We start from the raw sequence: 27,477 nt of genomic DNA, 5'->3' as shown, positions 1-27,477 counted from the left end.
AGTTTTGTGTTTTAGTCCGGGGGTGTGTTTGAGGAAGTGTGGTTCGATGATGTGGAGTTTGCCTGTTCTGCAGTTTCAAAGCTTTTGTCTCGATAAAATGATGAAATGTGATTTGACGTTCTGGGGATTCGATTTTATAAGGTAGACCCATATATATATATACATATATATATATATATATATATATATATGTGTGTATATATATGAGTATCTATGTTCAGCAGTACCACCTGCTCTTCTCCAAACAACATGGATTCAGGCCTGGACAAATTACTATGAACTATGGCAGCACTTTGATTTTTAACTGATGACATTCTGCTAAAACTCTGATAGTGCCCTTCTTGCAGGTGCCCCATTTATAGACCTGACAAAGGCATTTGACCTCATTGACCACTGTTTTCTCCAAAACAAACCAATTGAAATTGGTATCAATCCAGACATCTCTCCCTGGTTTAAAAAATTCCTCACTGACAGGCACTTTAGAGTTAAACTATGATCCTGCCAATCAGAATCTGTACCTGTGTTACCAAAGTTGTACCACAGGTAGCCATTGTTGCCTGCTTCCTCTTCTCCATGTTCATATACAAACTTGCTTGTGACCTCCCCCTTATGTGATCTCCCACTTATCCTATATGTTGATGACATGGTTATTTAAAGGTCAGGTTACTCTCACACCAACATTCATTGCCAACTATAGTCAATCTTACATGAGCTCCACCAATGGCCCATAACATTTAAACCACTTCTCAACCCCACCAAGACCAAAACTATGTTTTTTGGAACCCATTAGAAAATTCACCAAACACTTGCATATTTAACTATCTTTTACCCACACAACCATTCCATACAGATGGCATCCACCTTCAAATACCTTGGAGTATTGCTTGAACAGCCACTAAACTTCCATTTCCACCTAGACAAAGTAAGAAACAAAATAAACTCCCTCCTCTTCTAGGCCAGAAAGATTTCCCCTTTTCTATTACAACCAGGCAAAGCATCCATTGGCAAAGGAGTTCTCCTTTCTCAACTTGAATATGGCCTCCCAGTTTTTGCTTTTGCCTCCAAGAAAAACATTGCCACATTCCAGATTAACTTTAGCAGCATCTGTGGATTCATTATAAACTCAACTGTCTGTGAGTATCACTATATCATCCTAGAAAAAGCCAAATGACTACCCATAAAACAAAGATCTAACCTACTTTTAGGATTCCAACTGTACAAACCTTCCAACTCCACACATTTACTGCCCTTGGAGCTAGATTTCATGGAAATACTGCCTCATACAACCTGAGACAGTGCTAATAAGCCACATCAACTCTCATTACCCCTGTAATCAAACTGCGCATCTTTGCACATGCTTTCTCCTCTCAGGCATCTAATCTACTCTTGACAAGCTTTCCCCATTGACATAAAGTAAATCATCACTTATTCCAAATTCAAAAAGCAACTCAAAAAGCACTTCTTCATCCAAGCCAAATGCTCCTACTTCAACACAGCACATATCACCTAACTTATCTCCTTTGCAAGTCTCTTCTCCTCTCTCAGGATTTACTGAGGATTGACACATTTTAGAAACTGACAAGCATATTGTACATTAAACTCTGCTTGATTGTACATTGCACTGTGCTTTTTCTCTAGAATGTATGTATATGTATATGTATATATATATATATATATATATATATATATATATATATATATATATATATATATATATATAGTTTCTATGTAATTAGTTTGAAGTATTCTAATATAACTTATATTTCTGTATTTTTTGTTTGTGAAATGGTTTGTATTTCACCCAGACTGAGCCTGAAATTGGTCAGTATTGATCAATGCACTGCCCCTGTAAACAAATATAAATAGATAACTAAATATTTGTAAATGATCTCTTCATCTTTTAGCTTACTTAAAGCATTCGCTACTACTGCATACGTGAAAATCATGTGCTACTCATAGGTCATCCCTGTCACAGGTCTTTCTCAATTTGTATCCTGTTACATAACAATGCATTCACTAGGGCTCTCACCCTACTCTTAATATAAGCTAGCCTTAGAAGTTTAATTATTTCTCACATAATCAAGGCTCATACAAAGTATTCCATAACTGATTATTTGGAATATTGTCCAATGCTTTAACCACATCACATAGCACAAACACAGCTTACTCTGTTGTGTACAAAATGCTGTGTATCTCTACTGGATTTAAAATGTCAGAGAACATCTTGTCCCAAGAGTATATTACATTCCTAGACATGGGTCTGTACATATACAACTGTATATGCAGCTTCAGATCAACCATGTATGGAAAGTCAGGAGGAAATGAGATAAAAATTCTGATGTATAACCAATCTACAGGAACGTTCCCATGAATAGATGGTATTCCTGTGGAAATTTGGAAGCTAGGAGGGAAAAGATTGACAAAGATCTGGAAGGTTTTGTTTAACAGTATTATAAGAGGAGGAGAAGCACCATCATCCTGGAAGAAAGCAATGTTAGTTGTAATACCTAAAGAGCGTAAAGATCCGTCAGATCCAGCTTCATCCAGGTCCATTTCAATACTAAACCTTGACTATAAAGTGTTTATGTCTATAATGACTAAATGAATGACAAACGTAATGCCAAAATTAATAGAAATGGATCAATGTGATTTTGTGGAGGGGATGCAAACATTTGCCAACATTAACAGAGCACTGATGATCCAGAGGGAAGCAGAGTTTAAGAAAATATCATTGTTGCTGATGGGTCTTGATGCAGAGAAAGCATTTGACATAGTAAGTTGGGATTTTATTAGCAGAGCAATGGAAGCATTTGCATTTTCTGAAAAAATTGTAACGTTGATTAGGAGAATATACAAGGGATTGGAGGTGAAAATTTAAGTGGGTGGGGTTCTCTTTGATAATTTCTGATTGGGTGGAAGGAACAGGCAGGGGTGCCCTCTTTCCTCTTTATTTGCATTGCATTTAAAACCACTGGCAAAGAAAATAAGGGACTCAGAAATTCAAGAATAGAATTGGTATTGTACCAAGAAAAACTGGCTCTATTTGCAGATTATATGATTTTATACGTGACAAAACCAGAAAGAGACATTGCAGTGTTGTGAAACATTTTGAGACAGTTTCAGATCTTTTCAGGACATAAAATGAATGAAGCTAAAACAAAGGCAATAGCAGTAAATTATGTACTCACACATGAATTGGTTCAGTAATATCCATATTTATGGGGACATGCTAAAATGAAATATTTAGGAGTATGGATTAAAAATGATTCTGGTGTGGCAGCTAAGGATATGTGAGAAGAGACTAAAAAGATAATACAAAAACTGAGAAAATGGAAGCTTTATTATATGGATATGGACAGTAAGATACAAGCAGTCAAAATGTTTTTAGTCCCTTATACAAAGGTCAGGCATATTTTTATCATCCAGAGGAGACGTTGTGAATGTGAATTAATAAAGAACTGAAGGACTTTATCTGGGAGGGGAAGATGGCAAGAGTCAAGTGGGATATGCTGATTCTTCTAGTAGATCAGGCCAGATTGGGATTATCCACTTTGAAATGGTATTTTAGAGATACACAGTTAAGGCTCCTATACGTAGCACAAGTCGAAAACTATAATTCAAAGTGGAAAGGGATGATGTTGAAACAGGGGGAACCTCAAGAAACAAGAAGAGACTGGGATTTTGGATGCAGGCCTTTAAGGATAATAACAATAATCATACAGAATATTATATCCATAAAGTAGCAGAAAGTATTCTAAGAACTATGCCAACACGGGAATGAAGAAAGGAGATTCTGACAGGGATGACTGCGGTTAGGGAATTAGACAGTAGGCAAGAGGGAGCTGGAATTTGTTGGAGAAAAGTGGCAAAGGAACCAAGGTATCGGGTGCAAATAACTAGACAGAGAAAGGTAATAGAATAGGAAGAGACCAAGAATTTATTTGGACTGCAGGTTAGAGATAGCTTTCCCTATCAAGGATTAATATCAGATTATAGGCAATGAGAAAGAAATAGAGAGGTCTTAAATGAAAGACCAGCACTGGTAGAGTTTTTAGTAGAATTTAGAACAGAAGCTGCCATTAAAAAAGGAATAATTGGTACAGCATATAAAGTATTGCATAATAATTATAAGACTCAATCAGAGGACGTTATAAAGGATTGGGAAGAGAGACTGGATAAACAATTCACAAAGAAACTATGGGAGGATATATTTATGCCACCCAAATATGCAACAAAATCTAGAAGATTTAGGATTTTTGCTTGGAAATGTTTACATAGATAAGTAGACTCCAGAGAATGCTTCCTCAGGTATGCAGCAATTGTTGGAGGTATGATGGGAAGAAAGAGGTACTTGGAAACATATTTTCTGGGAATGCGTGGGTTGGCAGACTTTAAAGATTCACTGCAGGATGCACTGTCAGAGATGCTGGGTGGGTGGATTGGTGTGACGAAGGAAATGAAATGATTCTTCTCAGCTATGATACAGAATCAAAGTTGCCTAGACATGGTAAGGCCTTGCTGTGTTTAATTATGGTGGCTGCCAAAAAAGCAATTACTATAAAATGAAATCAAAATCTAAACCAACTATATTAGAAGGAGTGACTATAGTAACAGAGATAAAACAACTGGAATTGAGATCTTTAGAAAAGGGTAGGAGCAAACTAAATAGGAAAAAATGGGAATTGTGGGAACAATACATACAGGGAATGAATGAGGTTTAAAAGAAGGCAGGACTTAAATGAGCTATGTAATGTTTGACTGAAAATGATTGGGTACATTATAAGTGATGTATAATGTTTACATATGTGAGTGTGTCAGTATGGTTTGTGATGTAAAATGTTTGCAACGAGGATTGTGTCTGTGTGATTCGTTTTCATTTATATAAATGTGTGATTGCTTGTGTCGTAAGTGATGATTTAATAAAGATATTTCTTGTTTAAAAAAAAACATGTATGGGAAGTCTGTTTTCAGCAGTACTTGCATACATGTTAAAAGTTGTCACCACAAACTATGTAAAAGAGAATGTAAGATAAAAACAAGCTATTCACATATATCTTGCTTCTGATGATAAGTTTTTCCTCAATAAGTTAAATATTCTAAAAAGTGTGTTTCTAGACACAGTTTATGATACTACTCTGATTGATTGTATCTCTGAGAGGTTATGTATAGTACAGGTACTCATTTTGTCCCCTTATTATGGGACTTTGTCACAGTATCAGACAAATATTTAAGACCGCATTTGCTCTAGAATGTTCACTCAACAGTATATGAGACTAAGAACACTATTATACACAAATGGAAAAATTTACAAAGAAACAATGACTTGGGTAAAAAAATGGACAAACTCCTAGTTTTGTATATAAGAGAAGTTCTAACTTAAAATATATTTTTTAAAGGAATATTCTAGAAATAGTTTATATTTCAAGTCACAATCACATGGTACAAGTCCATATGGATTCTGTAAACACTGTAGGTACATGCTAGATAGTCCTTGTTCTGTCACTGGAAATTTTCACTGAACTTTTGGATTAAAGAAACACTTTGATTGTAGTTCTGCATTGCTGTATACCTTGTATTGTGAAAGTGATCACATGGTATATAATACATATATGTATGTATGTGTATATATATATATATATATATATATATATATATATATATATATATATATACATATATGGATTCACTTCTTAATTTCGAAACACCAAAATCCCGACTTTCAAAATATCGAATTCAGAACCTCGAGATCTTGGAATCTCGAAATTTAAAAAAAAAACCCAAAAAGCAGTTAAAACATCACAAAACATGTTTTTGCAGGAGGGCAAGCCCCCTGCACCCCCAGCTACTTAAATATGCCAACTCCGAAATCGCACTACAGCGAGGAAAAGGAAAATCTCCCTTTCTGCTCTGTATGCTGATCTACATTCAGGATTTCGAAGTTTTAAAACTTCGAGCATATGGTCTTCGGTCATATGAATTTAGAAGTCTTAATCTTCGAAATTCTGTAGAGGACCTGTGTCTTTGTTTGTGTGTGTGTGTGTATATGTGTTTTATATATTATATATATATATATATAAGTACATACAACAGAGGTGGTTTGCACTGAAGGCTATTAAATTCAAACTGGAGACATGTACTTAAGAATTTTTTAGCATATAAGTTATTTAAGAGAACTCTTTTTTTCTTAGATTTTGTAGTAAGAAAACAAACTGGGAGGAGATGATGAGATACCCTGAACAATGTGGAGTATAACACAATTATTCTTAGGAACATTTAGCTTTCCACAGAATCAGCAATGGTTTTACATCTTAGGAGACACAGGATGGCATTTGTCAAATTGTGAATTCCCTTTTCTGTCTTACTATTCCACTGTCATGAGATTACCAAACCTTATAGAGCGTACTTTAATTATGTAAGTATTGAAATCTTCACAGAAATAGCTTTGCTATGGGAAGTCATTTCTGTTTAGCCTGTCTATCTTATTACTATTTTGTATGTGTAATTTAATTTGTCCCACTACTTTCCTGAGCAAAAAAAAATTTTATTAGGAATACTGTCTCAGTCACATACTCTGTGTATGCAATAAAGCATGCATGTGCAGAATACTGCATTGTGTAAAATATTAAAAAATTATGATTATGATATTAACTCTTCAGACAATTTTTACAACAGACAACTTGTTAGGCTATCAAAATTCAGAGACTACAACATGATACTCTAGTGAGAGGAATGTAATAATTTTAGTTTTCTGGTCAGAAAATAATTTGTACCATGTTGTTTACTGCTGGAAACTAAATAAAGTAATGTGCACTGTCTTCCATACTATAAATATTTGTTGTTTTTTATATGGTTGTCATTACAGCTGTCCCGTTTACCAGTGTGAGCTGGAATCCACATTATAAGTTGGGGGGGAAGAGCTGCTTAGCAACATTCGAGTATAAAATGTTGAGGAGTGCAGCTAGCACTGAATTAGTAATCGTAGAAATACTCCATGTCATGGTAACAGTGAGCATATCATCTGATGACAGGGACTTTGGCTGTAAGTCAGACTGATTAATAATCCTTAGCAATGCTGTATAAATCACAGGAGGGTAGACAGTTTGGCAAGAGTCATGAACTGTGTTGTTCTGAATGAGACCAGATCCCTTTGCTTGCCTCTTTGGAGGGGATACATCTGTTATCCCCAAACTAGCCTACCTAGTAGCACCTCAGATTAGATTACATTTGTATAGGGGGTGTGGAGTTCCATGATCCAGCATGGAGGATTAGATTCAAGCAGTCATGTTTCCTCAAATCACCCACCAGTCATTTATCATGCTATCTAACAGAATTATAAGTTAATCATTTGTATGCTGCACAGCAGAAGCGTGATGTAATTGTCTGTTAACTGGGTAAGTGGACTGATCCTTATGATCTCTGTCTAGCTGTGACTATTTGTATGAACACTTTAAAGTAGTTAGTCAAATGACATGTCTCTGGGAAATGAGAGAAGGCTTGATTTCCTGAAAAAAAACTACACTGAGAGAAAAACATTTAAAATTCTTATTGGCGTTCAGTGGAAATGAGGAATTAACCCACAGTTGGAGTAGGAAGGCTCCAGTAACCACTGTACTTACCTTCGTGACCATGCATGGTAAAGTATAATCATGTAATTAATCTCAAGCCTTCGCAAAGGATGGATAAAAGAAGCTAAATATAAATGTAGGAAAGAAAATGGATACAGGAATAGTCATATCAGAGTCAATTATGAGCTTTTCAGCTCGATCATTATTCTCTGTAAAATGATGGAGAAAGCTCTAATGGGCAACCTTGCACAGATGCCTTTTTAAATAATCTATATTGATGACCTAGTTCTATGCCTTTTGAATCTTAGCACATTCGTTGAAGAAACAATATCAGTACATTATAAAGGATGAGAGTACATGTTGGTTATCTTTTCCTTGCTAAGGCTTTAAACGTATCCCACATAAAGGAGTAATAGACAAATGACATACACTGAATGTCAGTCTGTATGTAGTTAAATGGATGATTATGCAGCACAACATTACAGTTGAGATTGGGATTGCCTGTCCATCTTGTTGGGAATTACAAGCAATATTACCTAGTGCTAGACAGGGGTCCAGGGAAGTAAATATTGTGGGAAGAAATGGCCAGGGAATTGTTATAGCTAGGCTTGTATAGGCCCTAGGGCCAATAGCCTAGTACGAACCTATGCTATGTATTTAAGCCATTTATTTTCTGAATATTTTTTCTAGGTGTAAATCAAGGAATGGGCTTAGGAACTCCGCATATGCAGATGAATGCAAACCCAGTAACACAGCTACTTTGTTAAAATATGCCAAAACTTTCTAAGTTAGTCCACTGAAAATACACATGTGATATAGTTGTAAATACCTCATTTCCATTGCCAATAGATGTCAAATTGTGAGATGTAAAAAGGAAATCATTTTGATTACAAAATAAAAAGTAAAATTAAAATATATCTATATAATATATATCTATATAAATATATTAAGTCATCATTAAAGATCTAGAGATAATGAATAGTAATTAATTTAAACGTAAAATACACTGAAGATGCTTACAGAGAATAAAATGAGTTTATTCCATTAAAGTCTCAGCCTTCAGCTGGCCTCCTTTTGACCAGTGTGTATCTATCAAAGCTAGATAAGTGTATTCTGTAGTTCATCTAACTTTGAATGGCATTTTTAGTCACTCCACAAAGGTTGTTGTGCAGCTTTATTCTTCACTTATGTAGAATGTTGTTCTACATTCTGTAGCCTTTGTACACACCACCCAGATTAAAAGGTACAATAATCACTTATTAGAAAAATCAGGGGATTTGGAAATTTGAACTTTTTGGAAAGGATTCAAGAACTGTTATTATATTCTCTTTATTATGCACTGTTTTTTGTTGAAATGTGCCTGGCTTATAGGATAGTGTCTTACTTGGTTTTCCTTGAAAATGTATGCCTAAAACATATCTATGAAAAAACATTAGTTTGCGGTCTATAATGCTAAAAGTAAATATTATCTATGGAAAAATTGACAAAATACATTGCACAACACCCTTAAAGATTATCATATAGGAGGTTTACAGCCAGAACCAGGCATTTGTTGACTTCTTTCTAAGGCAATCTTGATATGTCTATAAATATATATCTATATGTATATAGATATGTATTTATAGCTAGGCAGATAGCTAGATAGGTATACTAATAATGAGTGAATGACTTTAATATAGGTGCTGTCACTGAGTGTTGACAACAAAAGGATGACTTTGCAAACATTGACATGCTACTATGTATGCACTGAGAAAAAAATCTTTCAGCATGCAAAACAAAGCTTTTAAAAATAGCATATAACATTGTTTTTTCACTTCCTGCTTATTATCTATACTAACTCTGAGATCGCACAATGTCAGGGATAGGGCATATTTCCCCACTATGAGAATTGTGAGATCTTGCACACCTGTCAGCCATCTGTGTAGTTGATAACTACTTACATGTCAGCCAAAGGGTAATTCAACAATCTTCATTTCCCTGTACAACCCTCCTTATGATGGGAGGAATACAAAGGGGATGGCTTCCCTGCATAAATGTTTTTCTGTATTTGTGACATTTTATTTTATTGGTTTAAATTTGCTGTTTCAGTTTTGTTTTTTTTTCCTCAACATGAATTTGTTTTACTAACCTCAGACCTCTGAGGCCTTTTTTACTTGTCCCTAGTGCTTTGAGGAAGGGATGTGAAAGGTATGTGATGAGTACAATATTGAGATGTCATTAGGCTGTCACTCTCTGTGGTGGTGGGAGGACTCACACTTGTCTCCTGTTTGGCAGGAGAAGGAATGATTGCTCCCATGCATGCTTCTCCCTGCCCCTGGCTCTTTTGGGAGAGCTCTGCATTGCTTGAGTGAGACAACTCAGCCACTACAGTTGCAGTACAACCAGGCACCTTTAGATGTCACCAGTGGCACAGACCTAACAACCTCCCTCCCTCTGGTGATGAGTGAGCTGTCATTATTTTATCTAGCTTATCCTCCCCATTCTGTCCCTATGATGTCTGTGTCATTAATCGGTCACTGGTCACCTCAGCTACAGTCATGGATGTATGTCTCTAAACCACAGGGAAGTAAAAAACATGTAATGACATCTGAGTAGAGCGTGAAGAACAGATGGGTTGAAGTTAATTACACAGAACAACTGTGGACCCCAGCTCCATGCCTTCCCATAATAGAAGTGCTCTGTGGGGATATTTATTCCATCCAGAAGAGTGTTTCTCAAATGATGAGAACAGCCTTCCTGTGAAGGCCTGTGTCTGTCTTAGTGGAGGCTCAAAGAATTCTGAATATGATGCTTACTTATGGCAGTCATTGGATGTTGTTTTTATATAGGTTCAAGTGAAATGCGGTAGATGATAGTCAATGGAAGTGTTTAAGTCAAATCAATGGTAAAACAATATTGTACAAAACTAAAGCTTTTTTGTTTTAGTTGTATATGTGTGTTTTTTGGGGTCAGTCTGCTTCTATTTAGTGTCATTTTTTTATGTGGATAGAGTGTCCTTTTTGGTGTCATGGGAAGGCTCAGGAATTTTCTGCTGTTAGATGGAGGTCCAGTATGATGTAGTCTGAGAAACCTCAGGTCTAGAAGAACTTGAACTCCTTCACTAATGTTATCTGAACTGTGGCCAAACTCTCAGTCCATTTTACTGCAGAGGACATTGCCTGGTATGTTCCTGAGAGGTCAGAGAGGAGATTTAAGTTGCATAAGCTATCCTTATGCAAGAAGGTCTGAGAGGGTATTTAGAAGGTGAATGGCAGACAGAGAACATTCAAGCAGGTGCTTGCTGTGTGCAGCCTTGCTGACAGTAATATGCAGTTGATGTCATGTGACAGAGATATGAGAAACAGAAACACAACTTGAATATTTGTAAATTCTTTCTGTCTTCTACTATCTTTAAATGTATAACACCCATTTCCCAAATCAGCTGTCTAGAAGAATGTTAGTGCATATAACCCTGCTGAGATCTAATGTTGCCTTAAAATCTCATTAGGTCTTATTTTAGAGTGCATTTAGCATGTACCACATCATACCTGTGTCCACTGCATATTTTTGATAAGAATTAAGACATTTATTTTAAGAATTCGGCTGGCCATGTTGCTTGGCTTTACTAAAGGCAAGAAACGAACAGCTGATGGCTGCTATGGTCCAAACTATTTTAATCACTTACTAATGACTTTATTTTTATGCCTACATTTGCAGTTTTTTGTGTATTGTGAAGTATGAGCTAAACCATGCTACAAGAAGTAGGAATCTTCTATTTCTAGTGATAGTGCTGTCACTGCTGTTTCCAAAGCAACAGAAAGTAAAGATATATTTTAAACTCTACATGCTTAGATTGATAAAGAACATTTGTACCGCTTTTTGTTTCAGCTTACTGAGCATTTTTTTCTCCATATCTTGCAGTCTGAAGACCTTGGTGCCTGTTCTCAATTTGATGGCAGCCGGCAGAACCGGAACATGATGCCTAGTGCTAGCTGTGTTTTTCCTACATTCACTTTGCGGAAGCCCTCTTCAGAGACAGATATTGAAAACTGGGCTTCCAAACACTTCAATAAGCATACCCAAGGGCTCTTCAGACGCAAGGTCTCGATTGCAAACATGCTAGCCTGGAGCAGCGAATCCATTAAGAAGCCCATGATAATGACTAACGATAGAAATGTCAAAAAAGAGGCCTGTGAGATCTTTAAGCTGATTCAAATGTACATGGGTGACCGGAAAGCAAAGGCGGACCTTCTTAATGTGGCCTTGGAGATTGTCACCAAAGGCTGGAGCATGCAGGGTCTGCGGGATGAGTTATATATACAGCTGTGCAGGCAGACAACTGAGAACTTCCGATATGACAGCCTGGCACGTGGCTGGGAATTGATGGCAATCTGTTTGGCTTTCTTTCCTCCTACTCCTAAGTTTCATTCCTATTTGGAAGGATATATATACAGGCATATGGATCCAGTGAATGACACAAAAGGTGAGTCACAAGTTATGTTGTAATATCAAGCTGTATCAGTCAGAGTATTTAACACATTAGAGAAAAATCATTTTTAGTTTCCTTTTGTTGAATTAATGTTTATTACCAAAAATAAAGTTAACCTGAGCAGGTTGTTGTGAAATTCTTAGTTTTGTTTGGTTGTTTGTTCTTCAACTTGAGGATAGACTTCTGCAGCCTGGACAGTCAGAATCTAATCGTAGTGCTCGTGACTCACATTCCTCAATCTTTTATAGGTCTAGAAATTCCACTACTGGCTGGAAGAGGAAACTGAGCAAAAATCTGGTTGACCATCCCTTAAAGTAGAGTCTGTACTAGATGATCTGAAAAAAAAAACCTTGCAGTGCTGATCAGTAACAGGGGGAGAAGGCTGCTGATTGGGTGGTACACAGCTCCTTTTACATGCATATGATCAGGGCTCCTTTTACAGTAGCATCTAGGGAGAGAAGAAAGAGGTGGGTGTTAAAACACGGAAGAAACAAAAGAAAGCCCTGATTTGTTCAAAGTATAATTAAGTCCTGCCATTTTTATTTCCCTTTCACCTGCTACACACTTCCCCTGACCATGTAACCATGAAGGTAAAAGTGATTAGTGTGGTGAGGTGAATAAATGTAAACTGAAGCTGTATAACAAGCCTGACACAAATGTAAAGCTCTTCTAGTATGCTTGCCAGTACCGAGTCCAGACAGGAATTAAACTTGCTTGGGACAGGTATCCAAACTCCTATGTAATAAAGGATAACTTGCCAGTCTGATTTGTTAACTGCCACCAGTCTCTTTAGTCTCTTTTAGTAAGATATGCCACACAGTCAGACCTTGTTTTGGTTTTCAACATGGCAACATTATTATTCTAAATTTAGGAGGAAGTGGTATGAATCAAACCCGTTGGTTCAGGTTTTGGCACTCACTTCTAGCAGCTCTGGTGACCCATTTCCTGAGACAGAAAGGAGTGCAAGTATAGTTTTCCTCTTGTGACCTCCCTTCATTTCTAACACCATACAAGGATCAGGTGGTGACTGCATGCATGTAGGGGCATTAGGATGTGTTACATTTGGTACAAAATGCCTTTGGAGTTAGCCAGCCCCATTAGTAGAATAATGTGTGTAACACAAGCTGAATGGTTTCATAGACAAAAGGGTCAGTAAATAACTACAGTAAATGGTCACTTCAAATGCACAGTTTCATTTCCAGCAAATCTGTATGGTAGTCATAAATTATCTAATGTAATTGTACTTTATCAACTTGTTTGTCTCTCTGTCTGCATGCTTAGCTGCATCGCCCAAAATTTAAACCAGGTGTAGTATGCAATCACGCAAAAGTTCAATTCGTAGTATATTCTAACATTTTGCTGAAAGTAATAAGCACTGGAGATAAAAATAGCAAACATTTAGAGGGTATTTATTGTGCCATGCATATTAACACTAGTAGCAGTTCTGCAAATATAAATAAATGTAAAGAAAAGCTAATTGACAGATGCAGAAGCAGGTTTAAAATGGAACTTATATTGTGGGAAATTATTAATAAATATGGGTTAACTGAAGGTAAAATAACAAAGAACATGTCAGCGGGCATAAGAAATATCTTTTGATGTATTACTGCAGACATGAAACAGAAGAGATGTGATGAGAAGGAAAAGTTGAGGAGACTGGAGGGAAATAGTAGGCTATAGTAGGAAATATTATAAAATAAAATGTAGCTGCTGATGCTAAGTGAGGCATGTATTATGAAGTATTTGCATAACTGCTAGAAACCTGGCTCACTTGTTCTTCCCAAATGCTTATAACATTTTCAACCTGAAGACAGGTTTTCATTGACCGCATTTCTACTCCGTAAAGCTGACTCCTGCAAATCTCACCTTCTTCCAATTCAAGGTAAATTATGACTCAAGAGTTGATTTTATTACCTGGTAAGAGGGTGCATGATGACCGCAAATGGTGAGTGTGCCAACCAATTTTGCTGTGCCCTGAAATGCTAAAATGTCAAGTAAAAAAGTAATTTTTAATAAGCTTATACTAGATCCACTCTACCTGTGACATTAATCCTTCATGACGACATTCTGAGATATGGTATATACCGAGAAAGAATAATGTACAGAGGTAGGCATCCAAGCCCTGCCTGTACAATTCAGAAATAGCAGCCTTCAATGGCAGGCGGATAGTCACTGTGTACACAAAGCCAACATGTTGCTCCATAGATATGTAAATGGGGCTGATCACATGAATAACACTTAAATGTGCGATTTAGAAAGCATATAGTGTCTGCTGACCAATCTGGAAATCACAGTGTAACTACGCTGAAAATCAGAGCAACTGTCCGTGACCAAAATGCTGATCTTTGCATCACATGACACTGTTTCACTCTTTTTCTCATAATTTGTCATATGATGGTGCACTTGGCATGCCAGTGAGATTATGCTTTCAACTGAGTTCTGAGATACACATATGAGGACTGACATATTTCTAATGGGGTAATTCCCCCTGTCATTCAGCTAACTACTTCAGCAAGAATTTAGCTGTATAGCTTTATTTAGCACTCACAAACCCTAACTCATGTCCTTCCTACCACACATTCAAAAAACAGTGTTGTGCCTTCACAGTACTAATCTATGAACCTATGAACATTTAAAAAGTGTGTACATCGTTGTCAACTGCTTTACTGTACTATGAAAAAAAATTGGAGGGGGGTGAGAAATCTGACATTTTACCCATAACAAAGCTGACCTACAAGATATAGGTTTCAGGCATTTGGTAAGATGATTATATATACAGATTGTGGCCATTTTAAGCCATAATGTATTACTCAGATGCTCAGGAAAAGAGATATATACTCAGATTACATAGAGTACGCCCAGCTATACTCTGCATCATATTGCAATGTACTGAATCCAGAGCAAGTCAGCAAATAAGATATTATGGTCAGGGAACCAACACCACCAATATGAATAATTTCAATGAATGCAGCAATTACATCTCATAAATGATTTCAGAATGAGTTTTGTTTTGCAGGTATCGGTGAATATATGAATGAGTGAAGGAGGTTAATGTAGTCATCTTTCTATTACTGTAGTTAGGTTAGTCACAGCTGCATATATCAAGTGTAATAAACTAGCCAAACAAAACTACTGTTTAGTATGTATATGTTGGCAGGGTGTTTGGGTAAATGATGGAGTGGGTCTGCAGTAGTGCACTGCATAGGGCTGCAACCAGCACATCATTTTTTTTTTTTTTTTGGACTGTCTGGCAAATTCAATGGTGATCCAATAATCTAAAACTGCTTCCGGATGGAAGTTTTTGTACAAGATTTGATACAGTACAATGCTGTTACATACAAGGGCAGTTAGGGGAAAAGACATTCGCCTCCCACAATGACAAGCAATCGTATGCATTTCTGGAACAAAATAGTCAAGGTGTGTGCGGAAAAAGTAGAACAAGTGGTGGAGCAGGGCAAATTAAGGGGTGATGCAAAAAGTGTGACTTCTGTTCATTTGCTCGCCTCTTCTAAAGGTGGCATCTCTGACATTACCAATCTTCCATTATCTTGTCTTATTTACTCTGCCTTTACTCAAGTGCTTCCCACACCTGGCATTGTCATCGATGATATGTGGGTGATAATGCTGCAGCAGAAACACATTGCCTTCACTACTGCATGGATATGAGTCTCTGCAGCACACTCTGATCCCTGTATTAACATGCGGTTCATATACAAGTCATTCCTACCCTCCTCTTTGTCAAATGATACAGCATAATGCAATTTAATTTAATAAGAACACCTATGCAATTATCTGTTACTTAAAAATCTCACCTACAAAAATGAAAAGCAGGCATATTAAGTTATACCAAGAAATAACATGCAAGAAGAGTTTTGAGCAGTTCTGTCACTTGCTTAACTTTCTGAGTAGTTAAACTTTTTTTAATTTTTTGCATGTTACTTTACCACTTGTACCAGTCCTTACTTATTCCTTCTTGTAGGCAATGATGAGAAGATCCTACCTTATCCTTTTTGGGAAGTTAGGGAAATATGTCCTTTTGGAACATCCTAGTGAGGTCAATCCCCAGAAGGATGAGAGTTGGGAGGGAAGTCATCAAATCATATGGGAAGAGAAACCTAACTGGAAAGGAGTATGTAATGATGTCAAATGCATTGTCATATAGAATCTCAGCTCCACACTCCTGCTGCCTAATGTATGATATCTTGCTTATAACCATGGATACAACCAACATTCACTGAGGAGCTGTGACTACATACATACGCTCACTCACCCCTCCTCTTACACCAGAAGTAAGCAGAGTTTGTGCTGGCTCCTCAGTTCTCACTTCCCTGGTCTAACTTCTCCATTTCCTCAGTCCCTGTGAGTAGATTAAATTTCAAAATAAGTTTTAGGGACAATCAGTCATATAGCCTACCATCTGTATTACCATGCCATTTTGAGTTTTTGCCAAGTAGTATGTTCTTGCAGTCATCATCTATTGAATTAATTATTAATTTTATCATTGCTCAAAACCTACATTTCAAAAAAAAAAAAATATATATATATATATATAGATATATATATATATATATATATATATATATATATATATATATATATATATATATATATATATATACACACACACACACACACACACACACACACACACACACACACACACACAGATCTACTTTGGAAGCTCAAACTTTCAAAACTTCGAGCTTCATATGGTCGAGACCATAACATTGAAGTTTTGAAAGTTTGAAACTTTAATAAAAAAAAATAAAAACAATTTTTTTTTGCATTTATGCAGGGGTCAAGCCCCCCTGCACACCCCACACCCCCTGCTAAGTAAATATGCCAACTCTGAGATCACAGTACAGTGAAGAGTGTGGTCAATTTTCCATTCCACGCTGTACAGTGATCTCCATTTAAACCATTTGAAGTTTCAAAACTTCGATCTTATGGTCTCGACCATATGAAGTTCAAAGTTTTGAAACTTCAACCCTCCAAAGTAGACCTAAACACACATATGTACACATACATACACATATGGTTCCCTTGCATTTTGTCAAACATACATTTGATCGACAAGTGGTATGGGTGATAAACATTGTTGAATGTTTATATAGTTGAACATTGGACATCTCAAATGTATGTTTTGTCAAGACAGGTAAGTGGGGTTTGGAAAGGAGTGAGAGTGTTTGTATGTGTGTATTTGGATATTTGGGTTAGAGTGTGGCTTAGGTAAGGGGATAGATGTTATGTGTTTGCATTGTGTGTGTGTGTGTGTGTGTGTGTGTGTGTGTGTGTGTGTGTGTGTGTGTGTGTGTGTGTGTGTGTGTGTGTATTTTAGGGTTAGATTTGGGGTCAGGTAGGGGATAAATGTAGTTTATGTGTTGGTGCGCGTTTGTGTGTCTGAATATGTCTTGTGTTTCGGTAATGTTATGGGAAGGTTTTTTAAAGTAAGGTGTAGGGTTAGTATTGGTGGCAAGGTTAGGGTTAGCACACATTATTAAAGCCCCATCCACCTTAGTAGTGTGTGCTAACCTTAAACCTAACCTCGCCCCTGCAAAAAAAAAAAAAAAAACCTCACCTGTTTTGTTCTTAATTTTGTTTGTGCTGCTGCACAGTGAACCAATTTATAAACAACAAAAGCCGGAAAATCAGATGGCGTTTTGAAATGTATTAATATGCTTATAACCTACACCCAGTAAATAATAAAATAATATATTTATTATAGGGTCATAGATTCACTGGTGAATACTAAGATAACTGCCATGAAGGGCCATTTTACACATAGCCAGTAACCTGAGGCCAGAATCAATCCCTGTACAAATATAAATAAATAGGTTTGGTTCCAAAGTGGATTTTACATTATCATTATTTAACAGAATGCCGAGGTGCCAGCTCGACATTCGCTGAAGGTTGAACGTTGAGTTGGCATTTCAGTGTTTGTGAAAATCTACTGCCAATCATTAGCGGACCGGAGTTTCGCTGTGGCGGCCCCTAACCGGGAAAAGCCGAAAGACAACAACAACATTATTTAACAGAAAGCAATGGAATCAAATCACAACTGTTTTGGTGAACTTTTTTGAGTAGAATCTCTTGATCTTTTAAAACATGTCTTAGTAAAAGGATTCCCTAATGGTTGATTTTTTGGATAAATGATGCAGTGCTTTAAACCTTTCCTAGTCAGTGAGTTGCTTGGAATATATCTATTTATATAGTATTACTCATCTTAGTCCCTAAGTTTAAGTAAAACCATGAGCTTGTGAGTGAACCTGTTGTAAGTGTGAGTTTTTACGTAATCAAGATGTAATGGAAAAGTATTTTTGAAGGAAAATGACCATTGCTGGCTACAGTGTTGGCAGTATTACTGAGATGTGAACAGTGTAGAACAGGTGGATATTATAGCCAATTAAGATGGGATTATAGTTTGGGGATGTCATTTTGAGACTTTGAATAGAAGGAGATCTTTATTGGCTGTTGTTTGAAGGTTGTATTTGAAAGAGTGAAAGGCATGGAGCAAAGGTCACTGAGGCTGGGAGGGAGAACGTTTTGTGGTACTGGGTACATTAATCAGTACTAAGTGGAATAGGGAGTATTTCCCTTAGTTTAGCTGCATCAAGTTGACTCTTTTACTAAATGCATTAAGCCTAGGGATGATGTCACATGGGCAGAAATGAGGTTGATGCTAAATTCTCAAGCATTTAGAGTTTTGTTTCAAGAAAATTGTATAATTTGCTCTCTGTTTTGTAAGGCTGCACATTTTTTTTCTTTTTTGTGGCTTGGTGGGAGAAGATATGATACTGCCATGTATAAACCTTATGGTTTTCTAAAGGTGTGGTAAACATTTTTCAGTTTGGGTCATGAACAGTATTGCTGTGGGTTTGACTGTATACAAAAGCATGCTTCCACCATCTGTTCTTTTGCCAGGTATGGACATGTGCACATATGAGTGGCCTGGAAAGAAGTGGTGTAAGTCAGGGGAGTCATCTTTTAACCAGGATTCAGTATTCAGTAATTGTGACAATGCCTAAGCAATAACTGTTGAGAAGTGTCTGTCTGACTTTGTTGGAGGTGCTGCCTGCATTCAGAAGAGTGATTTTTAAGAGAAAGGGTTGACTGGGAGGATGGAGAAATTTAATGAGGAAGTTTCTACACTGCTGGCTAAGAGTAGTAAAAGTAAAACTAAAGAGAGGCTGCAGAAAAAAATATATGACAGTTCAGGGGAATAAGGTTCAAAATATAGATGTTACCTTCTTCACTCTCTCTGAATGATTCATTTTCAAATTGAATATTCCTGAAGTCTTCTAAAGCTAAGCACCCCATTGGGGATCATTTTTTCATGCTCTAACCAATGTCAGAAAAAAATTAACAATTGTCTTGCCTGTGGAAAGCAAATACCTCACAGAGATTTTCATTCTTACTGCATCACCTGTTTAGGCCCAGACCACGACGTCCCTCGCTGTTGGTTTTGTGCTTTGTTTAATGCCTGAACCATTCGTCGTCGGGCTCTCTTTGTTGCTAAATTGTTTCGCTCTCAATCTCCGTATTCTGAAATGGCTTCAGTAAGCCATCTGACTACAGATTTTCTGAAAAAATGTAAGGATAAAGACAGAGACAGATCTCATAGGTCCAAAACTGCCAATGATACTTCCGTCAAGCTAGTCACCAGTCTGCCAGTACTCAGTGAGGCGCCTTTGCAGCCCTGATGCCTGCTTCAATGGATTCTCAGGCCTCTGCTGCGACCCATTCAGAGTCCGGTATGCTACGAGATGCTTCTTTGACTATGGAACCTGTGGCTGTCTCTACCTTGAATGGGTCCGGAGCTGCTGTGCAGGCACCAGCTTCTGAGGCAGTCCTTTAATCTACTGATGTTCAAATTAAACCGATGACTTCATTTCTAACCAAAACTACCAAGTTTTTTAGGCCAAGAGTATGCACTATGCCTAGAAAACCGATGACCAAAGCGCATGCTCAGGCTCCCATGCCACAAAAACAAATGCTTAGAATGACTTAAGACCTTATTACACTGATTAGTGGAAGTCAACCTTCCCCTGCAAAGAGACAAAGAACCCAGTCCCCCTTCAGGTTCTACAGACCAGGAATCCGATGACTCTGACATTTCTGGTTATGAAGACATGCCCTTATCCACCTATGAGGACTCTGATGCAGAGGAATCCATTCCCTCTGCCTCCCCTCCAGAGGATTTTTCTTTTGGTGAAACCTTGCATACTTTAAGAGAACATTTCCAGTGGGAATGCCAAGACTATCCTCAGTCCAAAAAGAGACTCAGAGAATTTTTAGAGTTGCCTCAGCGCAGGCCTTTAGCTATACCCCCTGCCCTGGATGTTGTGGATGATGTTTTCATGGAATCCAGTCTTACTCCTGACACTTTACCTCCTGATCCTAGGAAACCTGACAGCTACTACAGAGTACCTGATACTCACAGGTTTCTGTTCAAGAATCCTACTGCTGACCCAGAGATCATTTCCCAGGGGCTTAAAGGTATCAAGGCTACTACATCCAAGAATCCCACCCCTTCAGACAGGGATTCCAGAGCTTTGGACAGATGGGGTAAGAAGGTATATACCTCTGCAACTCTTGCTATCAGGGCGTTGAATTGCCATTTTCACATGCTAAAGTACCAGCAACATATTATGGAGCGTATTAAACAAAAAGTGGTAACTTTTCCAGACTATGCAGAAAATAAAGTTTTGCAGGAGCTTATGCACTCTGCAAACCAAGTCAGTAAGCATACTTTGCAATGTGGCTTTGATGCCCTAGAATCATCTTGCAGGGCAGCAGTCACCAGCTCTGTACTGAGAAGACATGCTTGGCTGAAGGAGCAGACCTTGCCAGATCTTGTCAAATCTAAATTACTAGAAGCGCCTTTGAATAAGGACTCTTTGTTTGGCACCAAAGCAGAAGAGGTTCTTAAAAAATGGAAGAAAAAGCTAAATCTGTGCAGACTGTTAAAGAATTCTTACAAGTGCATCCCCCTAGATTCAGTAGGCATTGCCCTTCAAAACACTGGTCCTTTCCAGCCCCCTCCAGGCCTTCTCAAACAAGACCCAGGGGAAACAGACCACCCAGACTACAGTCTCAGGGTATGCAGAGATCTAAACAATGGAGTGCCCCCACCCCTAAAGCAGGGAGTGGTAAGCCACCTCCTTATGGAAAAAGCTCACAATAACTTCTTCAATCCACTTTCCAGCCTTGTCCAACTGATTGTGCCCCTAGGAGGAAAACTTGCCCTTCATGCAAAAAACTGGATGTCCATCACCCAGGACCAATGGGTCCTCAACATTGTATCCCAGGGGTACAAATTGTATTTCCATTCTCTGCCAACCCCAAATGGGTTTTGAGACCTTCCTCTAAACCAGTGGGCAGAGGCTCAAAACCAAGTACTTTCCATGCTCAATATCAGAGCTATTCAGCCTGTTCCAGTAGAACAGAGGGGTTAAGGATTCTACTCCAGACTCTTCCTGGTACCCAGGAAAGATGGCTCTTGGTGCCCAGTCCTGGATCTTTCAATTCTCAACACCTTCCTGGTGGTACCAAAATTCAAAATGCTTACCCTGCAGCATCTTTTTCCCATGTTAGCCAAGGATGCCTGGTTAGTCACCCTAGACTTAAAAAAAGCCTATCTGCACATTCCTGTAAGGGAGTCATGCAGGAAGTATCTACATTTCATGGCAGGATCTATGCATTATCACTTCTCTGCGCTTCTGTTTGGCTTATTTGCTGCACCCAGGGTATTCACAAAATGCTTGGCCCCAGCCATTGCATACTGCAGGCAGAGAAATATCCAAATTTACCCATACTTGGATGACTGCCTGATTCCGGCGAACAGTCAGGAATTGCTGCTTCAGCACCTGACATTTGTAAAAAGCCTTCTCACTTCCTTGGGGTACACCATCAATGAAAAAAAATCACAACTGGTACCCAGTCAAAAGATTGTATTCCTGGGAGCAAGCTTGGAAACAACTTCCCAGATGGCATTCCTCACTTCAGAAAAGCAAGTCTGTCTGACAGATTACTTCAAACAAATGGCCACAAGAACCCATCTATCTGCAAGAAAAATACTGCAAGCCCTAGGGTTCATGGCCTCATGTATACTGCTAATTCCATATTCAAGACTGCATATGAGGAAACTTCAGTGGTATTTAAAAAGTCTTTGGTGCCAACATTCTCAGAACCTGGAAACAGTCATTCCTATCATACCCTGTCTAAGGAAAGAGTTCCTTTAGTGGGCAGAAGCATGCAACCACAACAAGGGACAGACATTCACTCTACCCCACGCTGCCCAGACCCTGACCACAGATGCATCAGACTATGCCTGGGGGGCTCACATGGCTGGAAAATGTATTCAGGGCCACTGGAACCAAGTCAGATTCATCTGCACATCAACCAGAAAGAGATGCTAGCTGTACAGAATGCCCTGACAGCTTTCAGATCCCTACTCTTTCCAGGACAACTGCTAATAAAAACAGACAACACCACAGTTATGTGGTACATCATCAAGCAGGGGAGAACCCATTCCTACCCACTCTGCAGGTTAGCCATGGCCCTGTGGCACACGGCCTTGGACATCCAAGTCCACCTACAAGCTTAGTTCCTGCCAGGCAAGCAAAACTCATGGCAGACGATTTAAGCAGAACTCTCCTAGACCCACACAAATGGAAATTGGAGCCCAGCACCTTCAACGTTCTGATTCAGAAATGGGGGACTCCAGAGGTGGATCTCTTTCCCTCCCCTTGCAACCACCAGCTCAGCAAATTCTGCACCAGGAATCCTCACAACAGGGCCTGAAAAGTCGATGCCCTATCCTTTCTATGGGAAAAGCTCTCAGTCTATGCCTTTCCCCCTCTGCCCCTTCTCACAAGAGTATTACTCAAGATAAAACAAGACAGGGCAAGGACAATTCTGATTGCCCCGGACTGGCCATGCCAGCACTGGTACCAACTCCTGCACAGCCTGACAATGGTGCCACCCTGGCAGCTACACCAGACCCCAACCCTGCTCTCTCAGCAGGAGGCACAGATTTTGCATGCAGAATTGCAAACCCTAGATCTTGCAGCCTGGCTAATTCCTTGAATTCTGCACCAGCAACCCTAAGCAAACAGGTGCTGGATGTTATCTTTGAAGCCAAAAGGCCCATTACAAGGAAATCCTATGCTGATAATTGGAAAGGTATTGTTCCTGGATTCTTTCTAAAGGAGAGGAAACAGCACTGCCCTCCTTACCCCAACCCTGGATTACCTAGCTGAATTACTCCGCAGAGGCCTATCCTTCTCCTCCATTAAGATCCATGCTTCTGCCATCTCAGTTCATTACAACACTGAGCCATGCCTATTCTCTCACCTCCTCATTAAACAATTCCTGAGAGGGGCAAACAACTTAATTCCACCAAGGAGTGCACCCACCCCTGCTTAGGACCTTAACTTTGTACTGGAAAAGCTCACGCTCCCCCCTTTTGAATCAGCTGCTTCAGCAGAGTTAAAATTCCTCTCTTGGAAAATAGCCATGCTTCTAGCCATCACTTCAGCTAGAAGAGTGTCTGAGCTACAAGCATTGATGGCTGTGGAACCCTTCATTATTTTCCATGCTGACAAGGTTTCCCTCAGGACTAACCCTTCCTTTATGCCTAAAGTGGTGTCCAGTGTGGCTCTCAACCAATCCATCCATTTGCCAACCTTCTTCCCTAATACTCAAAATAAAGGGAAAAGGATCCTGCACTCTTTGGACGTGCACAGACAGCTCAGATTCTACCTTGACAGGACTAAGCCCTTCAGAAAATCTGACCAGTTACTACTCGGCTTTGCAACAGGGAGAGAGGGCATGGCTATTTCAAAACAAACCATTTCCAAATGGATAGTACACTGCATCCATTTCTGCTACAAGCACCATGGAAAGCCAACCCCTCGGGGGGTCAGAACACATTCAACTAGGGCTACATCTACCTCTACAGCATTTCTCAGGGGAGTCCCTACCAGGGACATCCTGGAGGCTGCTACCTGGAGCTCTGTACACATCTTCATCAAGTATTACCACCAGCCTATCTTTTCCAAATCCAGGGCAGGTTTTGCAACAGCAGTCCTGCAAGGCCTACTAGCCAGCCCCAACTCTTCTTGATTGCCTCCACCCTTCCTCAGCTTTGGGAATCCACCCAAGTGTGATGACTGCAACAGTGAAACACGAAGAACATAGTACAGTTGTGTACACTTACTATAAATGTAGATGTTCAAGTGTATTCACTGTTGCAGTCCTGGTATCCCTCCCTCCAGCCCCCTGGTTTCTCTCTCTCTCTCTCTCTATGGCTATTACTATTGGTATTTACACCATAACTTAGCTCCCTGTTTGGGGGCTCCTGACATTTGGGGCAAGAAAAACTGATGTAATGGCATTGGCTGTCTGTTTTTATACCCCTGATGACCTGACGTCAGTCCTGAAGCAACAGCAACCGACGGAGATATACTAAGTCTCTAGTATTTGGTCCGACTAAAGGCTACCTGCAGGCAGATAACCCAAGTATGATGACTGCAACAGTGAATACAGTCGAACATCTACATTTATGATAAGTGTACACACCTGTACTTTCTGAGCCCTGCTGTAACCCAATGTTTCCCAGTTCATCTTTAACCACTACCCTGTCACACTCAGCTATCACCTTCTATCTGCTAGCAAATAGTTAGGTCTGTAGCTAGTGGGCTTTGGCTTTATTGGCCTGAATGTACCCATAAAGACTTAAAAAGTAAAACGTCATGGGTATTCAGAAGCCATGTAGCTGAAACACTGGTATGTCCTTAAGGGATCATTTGCATGTATATCACATGGACCTCTACTAAAAGCTCAGTTTTAAGGACAGATCTTATTGTTTGTACTTGTACAGGCAGAGATCAACCTTCTAAGAAGCTTAACTACTGAAGTTGTATATAAATTTCATTAAGTGGTACAAGCAGGAAATTGTATGTTTTGTGTTGAAATGCATGAAGGAGCTGAGCATGTCACTCTGTGTTATATGTCAGCTTTTGAGTCTTACAAAATAAACACCACATACATTTATGGTACTTAAAATACAAAATGTGATGCCTTGTTTAAAAAAGAATGCAGTACAGTAAATTAGTTTCTTTCAGTAACTTTATACAGGTCAGGACAAAAGGCAGTCAATAATACATTGTGTGAAATTCTATTCAGCAGGTACTCTAAACCACACACACGCATGCACATGCACAGAGAAGAAGCATTAGAACTTAATGGATCTGGAAATTCTATTTTAAACAAACATGTTTGTTATAATGTGATGGGTAAAATAATTTATTCTATTTTTAAGGTGGTTGTCTGAAGTCTTATGTACTAATAAATGCAGTGACTGATTTTTTTCTATATTATTTAATACAGATTTGACACAAAAAATAATGTACAAGTGTAAGGTAATGATAATGCTATGAAAGATACTGTTTTGGTGCTTTGATTACACAAATGATCCACACAAGTTCTTATAATATGTTATTGCTTTTGAATGCAGCGTTGCTGCTTGTTTAATTGGCAAAATTCTGACAACAGTATTTACTTTGTTTACTGGGATTGTGCACTTATCACAATAGACCATTAACAGGCATAACCCAGGTGAATTAATGCAGAAGCGTGTTTAATAAATGAGATTTAATACTTGACATCTGAGATTGTAAAGGGCATTTAATATTAGTATTTGTGACACAGCTAAATTTTTAATACTATTTATTTTTATTTATTTACTTATTTTGATTTTGTTTTCTGGGTTTGTCCAACTGGGTTTAGTCAGAAAACACTTTTCAGCCGTGGCTGGGAAAGAAAAGCTCCAACATATTACAAATATTTTTAAACAGACATTCGGTAATATCCATGAAGAGATATTAAATAATATACCTTAACAATTACACATACATTTGCTAATTACATTACATTCATATAAAATAAAGACTACTAAAGCACTTTAAAAGATGCCTATGCGTCAGTAGATGTTGAAAACTACATATTTGAAGAGGTGTATTAGTGGGTTTGTCAGATAGATATTATACCATGACCCCCCCAAAACGTGCACGCTGATTGGCCAGCGTGCACATTGTAAATCGAGTTATACTAATGGAAAAAGGTCCGGTCACCCGGACTTTTTTCCATTAGTATAACTCTACTTTTGAAACACTGTCTCGCTATGTTAAATGGGTTTAACATAGCGAGACAGCTTTAAAATAAGCAACGGAGATCTCCGTTGCTTATTTTAAAGCTGTCTCTATGCTAAACCCATCTAACATAGCGAGACAGGTTTTAAAAAGCAACGGAGAAAGCAAGATCTCCGTTGCTTTTTGTTCGCTATGTTAAATGGGTTTAACATAGCGAGACAGTTTAAAATAAGCAACGGACATCTCCGTTGCTTATTTTAAACTGTCTCGCTATGTTAAACCTATTTAACATAGCTTAAAATAAAAAGCAACGGAGATCTTGCTTTCTCCGTTTTTGCCCACAACTCTGATGTACTGCGCGCGCAGTAGATCAGAACTGCCGGATGCCAGACATCTGCGGAAGGGCAGTAAACAGGCATTATACTATGCCATTATTTAACAAAAGTAATAGTTTATTTTCTTAAATAATGTCATGGTATAATAGCAATAACCCACTTCTGGGTGTGGGTAATGCTGTATTTACCCATGGTTGGCTTTGTTTGGGCGCTGGGGCTTCGCCCTCGGGACCAAACCAGGCCAACCGTGGGTAAATCCAGCATTACCCACACCCAGGCGTGGGTTATTGCTATAATAGATCATGCAACTAGTGGTTAGAAATTCAAAGAAATGGAGGTGAGGAAAGGAACTAGGTGGAGCAGAAAATGTTAATATTGTAGTTAAGAGGTAAGGTATAAAGCAGGTTTAGAGACAATTTTATGTATGTGTGTGTGTGTGTGTGTGTGTGTGTGTGTGTGTGTGTGTATGTATATATATGTATATATATATATATATATATATATATATATATATATATATATGGGTCTAGGACACATGCTCGATTAGCATATGTCCGAATCACAAGACATCGAACACACATACACGAAAGCGCTTAACATCGAAATGCACTTCTGTGTATGTGTAGTTCAAAAAAAATATATGTACATTTCTGCAGGGGGGCTTTGCCCCCCTGCACCCCGCACACCTCCCATACTTTGTTATTCTCACTCCGAGATCGCACTACAGTGGGGAAAAGGGAATTTTCCCTTACCCGCACTGTAGTCCGATCTATGAAACAGGCACACATACATGGAAGCACTTGTCGATGTTAAGCGCTTTCATGTATGTGTGTTCCATGTTTTGTGATTCGGACATATGCTAGTCGAGCATGTGTCTGGATCCCATATATATATATATCAGAAGATCGAAAGTTAAAAAGACTGAATATCAAAATATCTAAAACTGAAAATATCAA

The 27,477-nt window shown here is 38.6% G+C and overlaps 1 protein-coding gene across 1 annotated transcript in view; it reads left to right on the top strand.

The window, feature by feature from the left end:
• ARHGAP39 (Rho GTPase activating protein 39) overlaps positions 1–27,477 on the top strand; it is a 2,618,385-nt gene that overhangs the window by 1,707,307 nt on the left and 883,601 nt on the right. Inside the window, exon 5 of the mRNA XM_044067324.1 lies at positions 11,466–12,027. Coding sequence (XP_043923259.1) covers positions 11,466–12,027 — 562 coding nt within the window. The remainder of the gene's footprint in view (positions 1–11,465; positions 12,028–27,477) is intronic.

Source organism: Protopterus annectens, chromosome 3.part1 (assembly GCF_019279795.1).
Source record: "Protopterus annectens isolate FY-2018-M chromosome 3.part1, PAN1.0, whole genome shotgun sequence".
In the NCBI taxonomy this organism is placed as follows: Eukaryota; Metazoa; Chordata; order Ceratodontiformes; family Protopteridae; genus Protopterus; species Protopterus annectens.
This window is presented reverse-complemented; position numbering and strand designations above follow the sequence as displayed.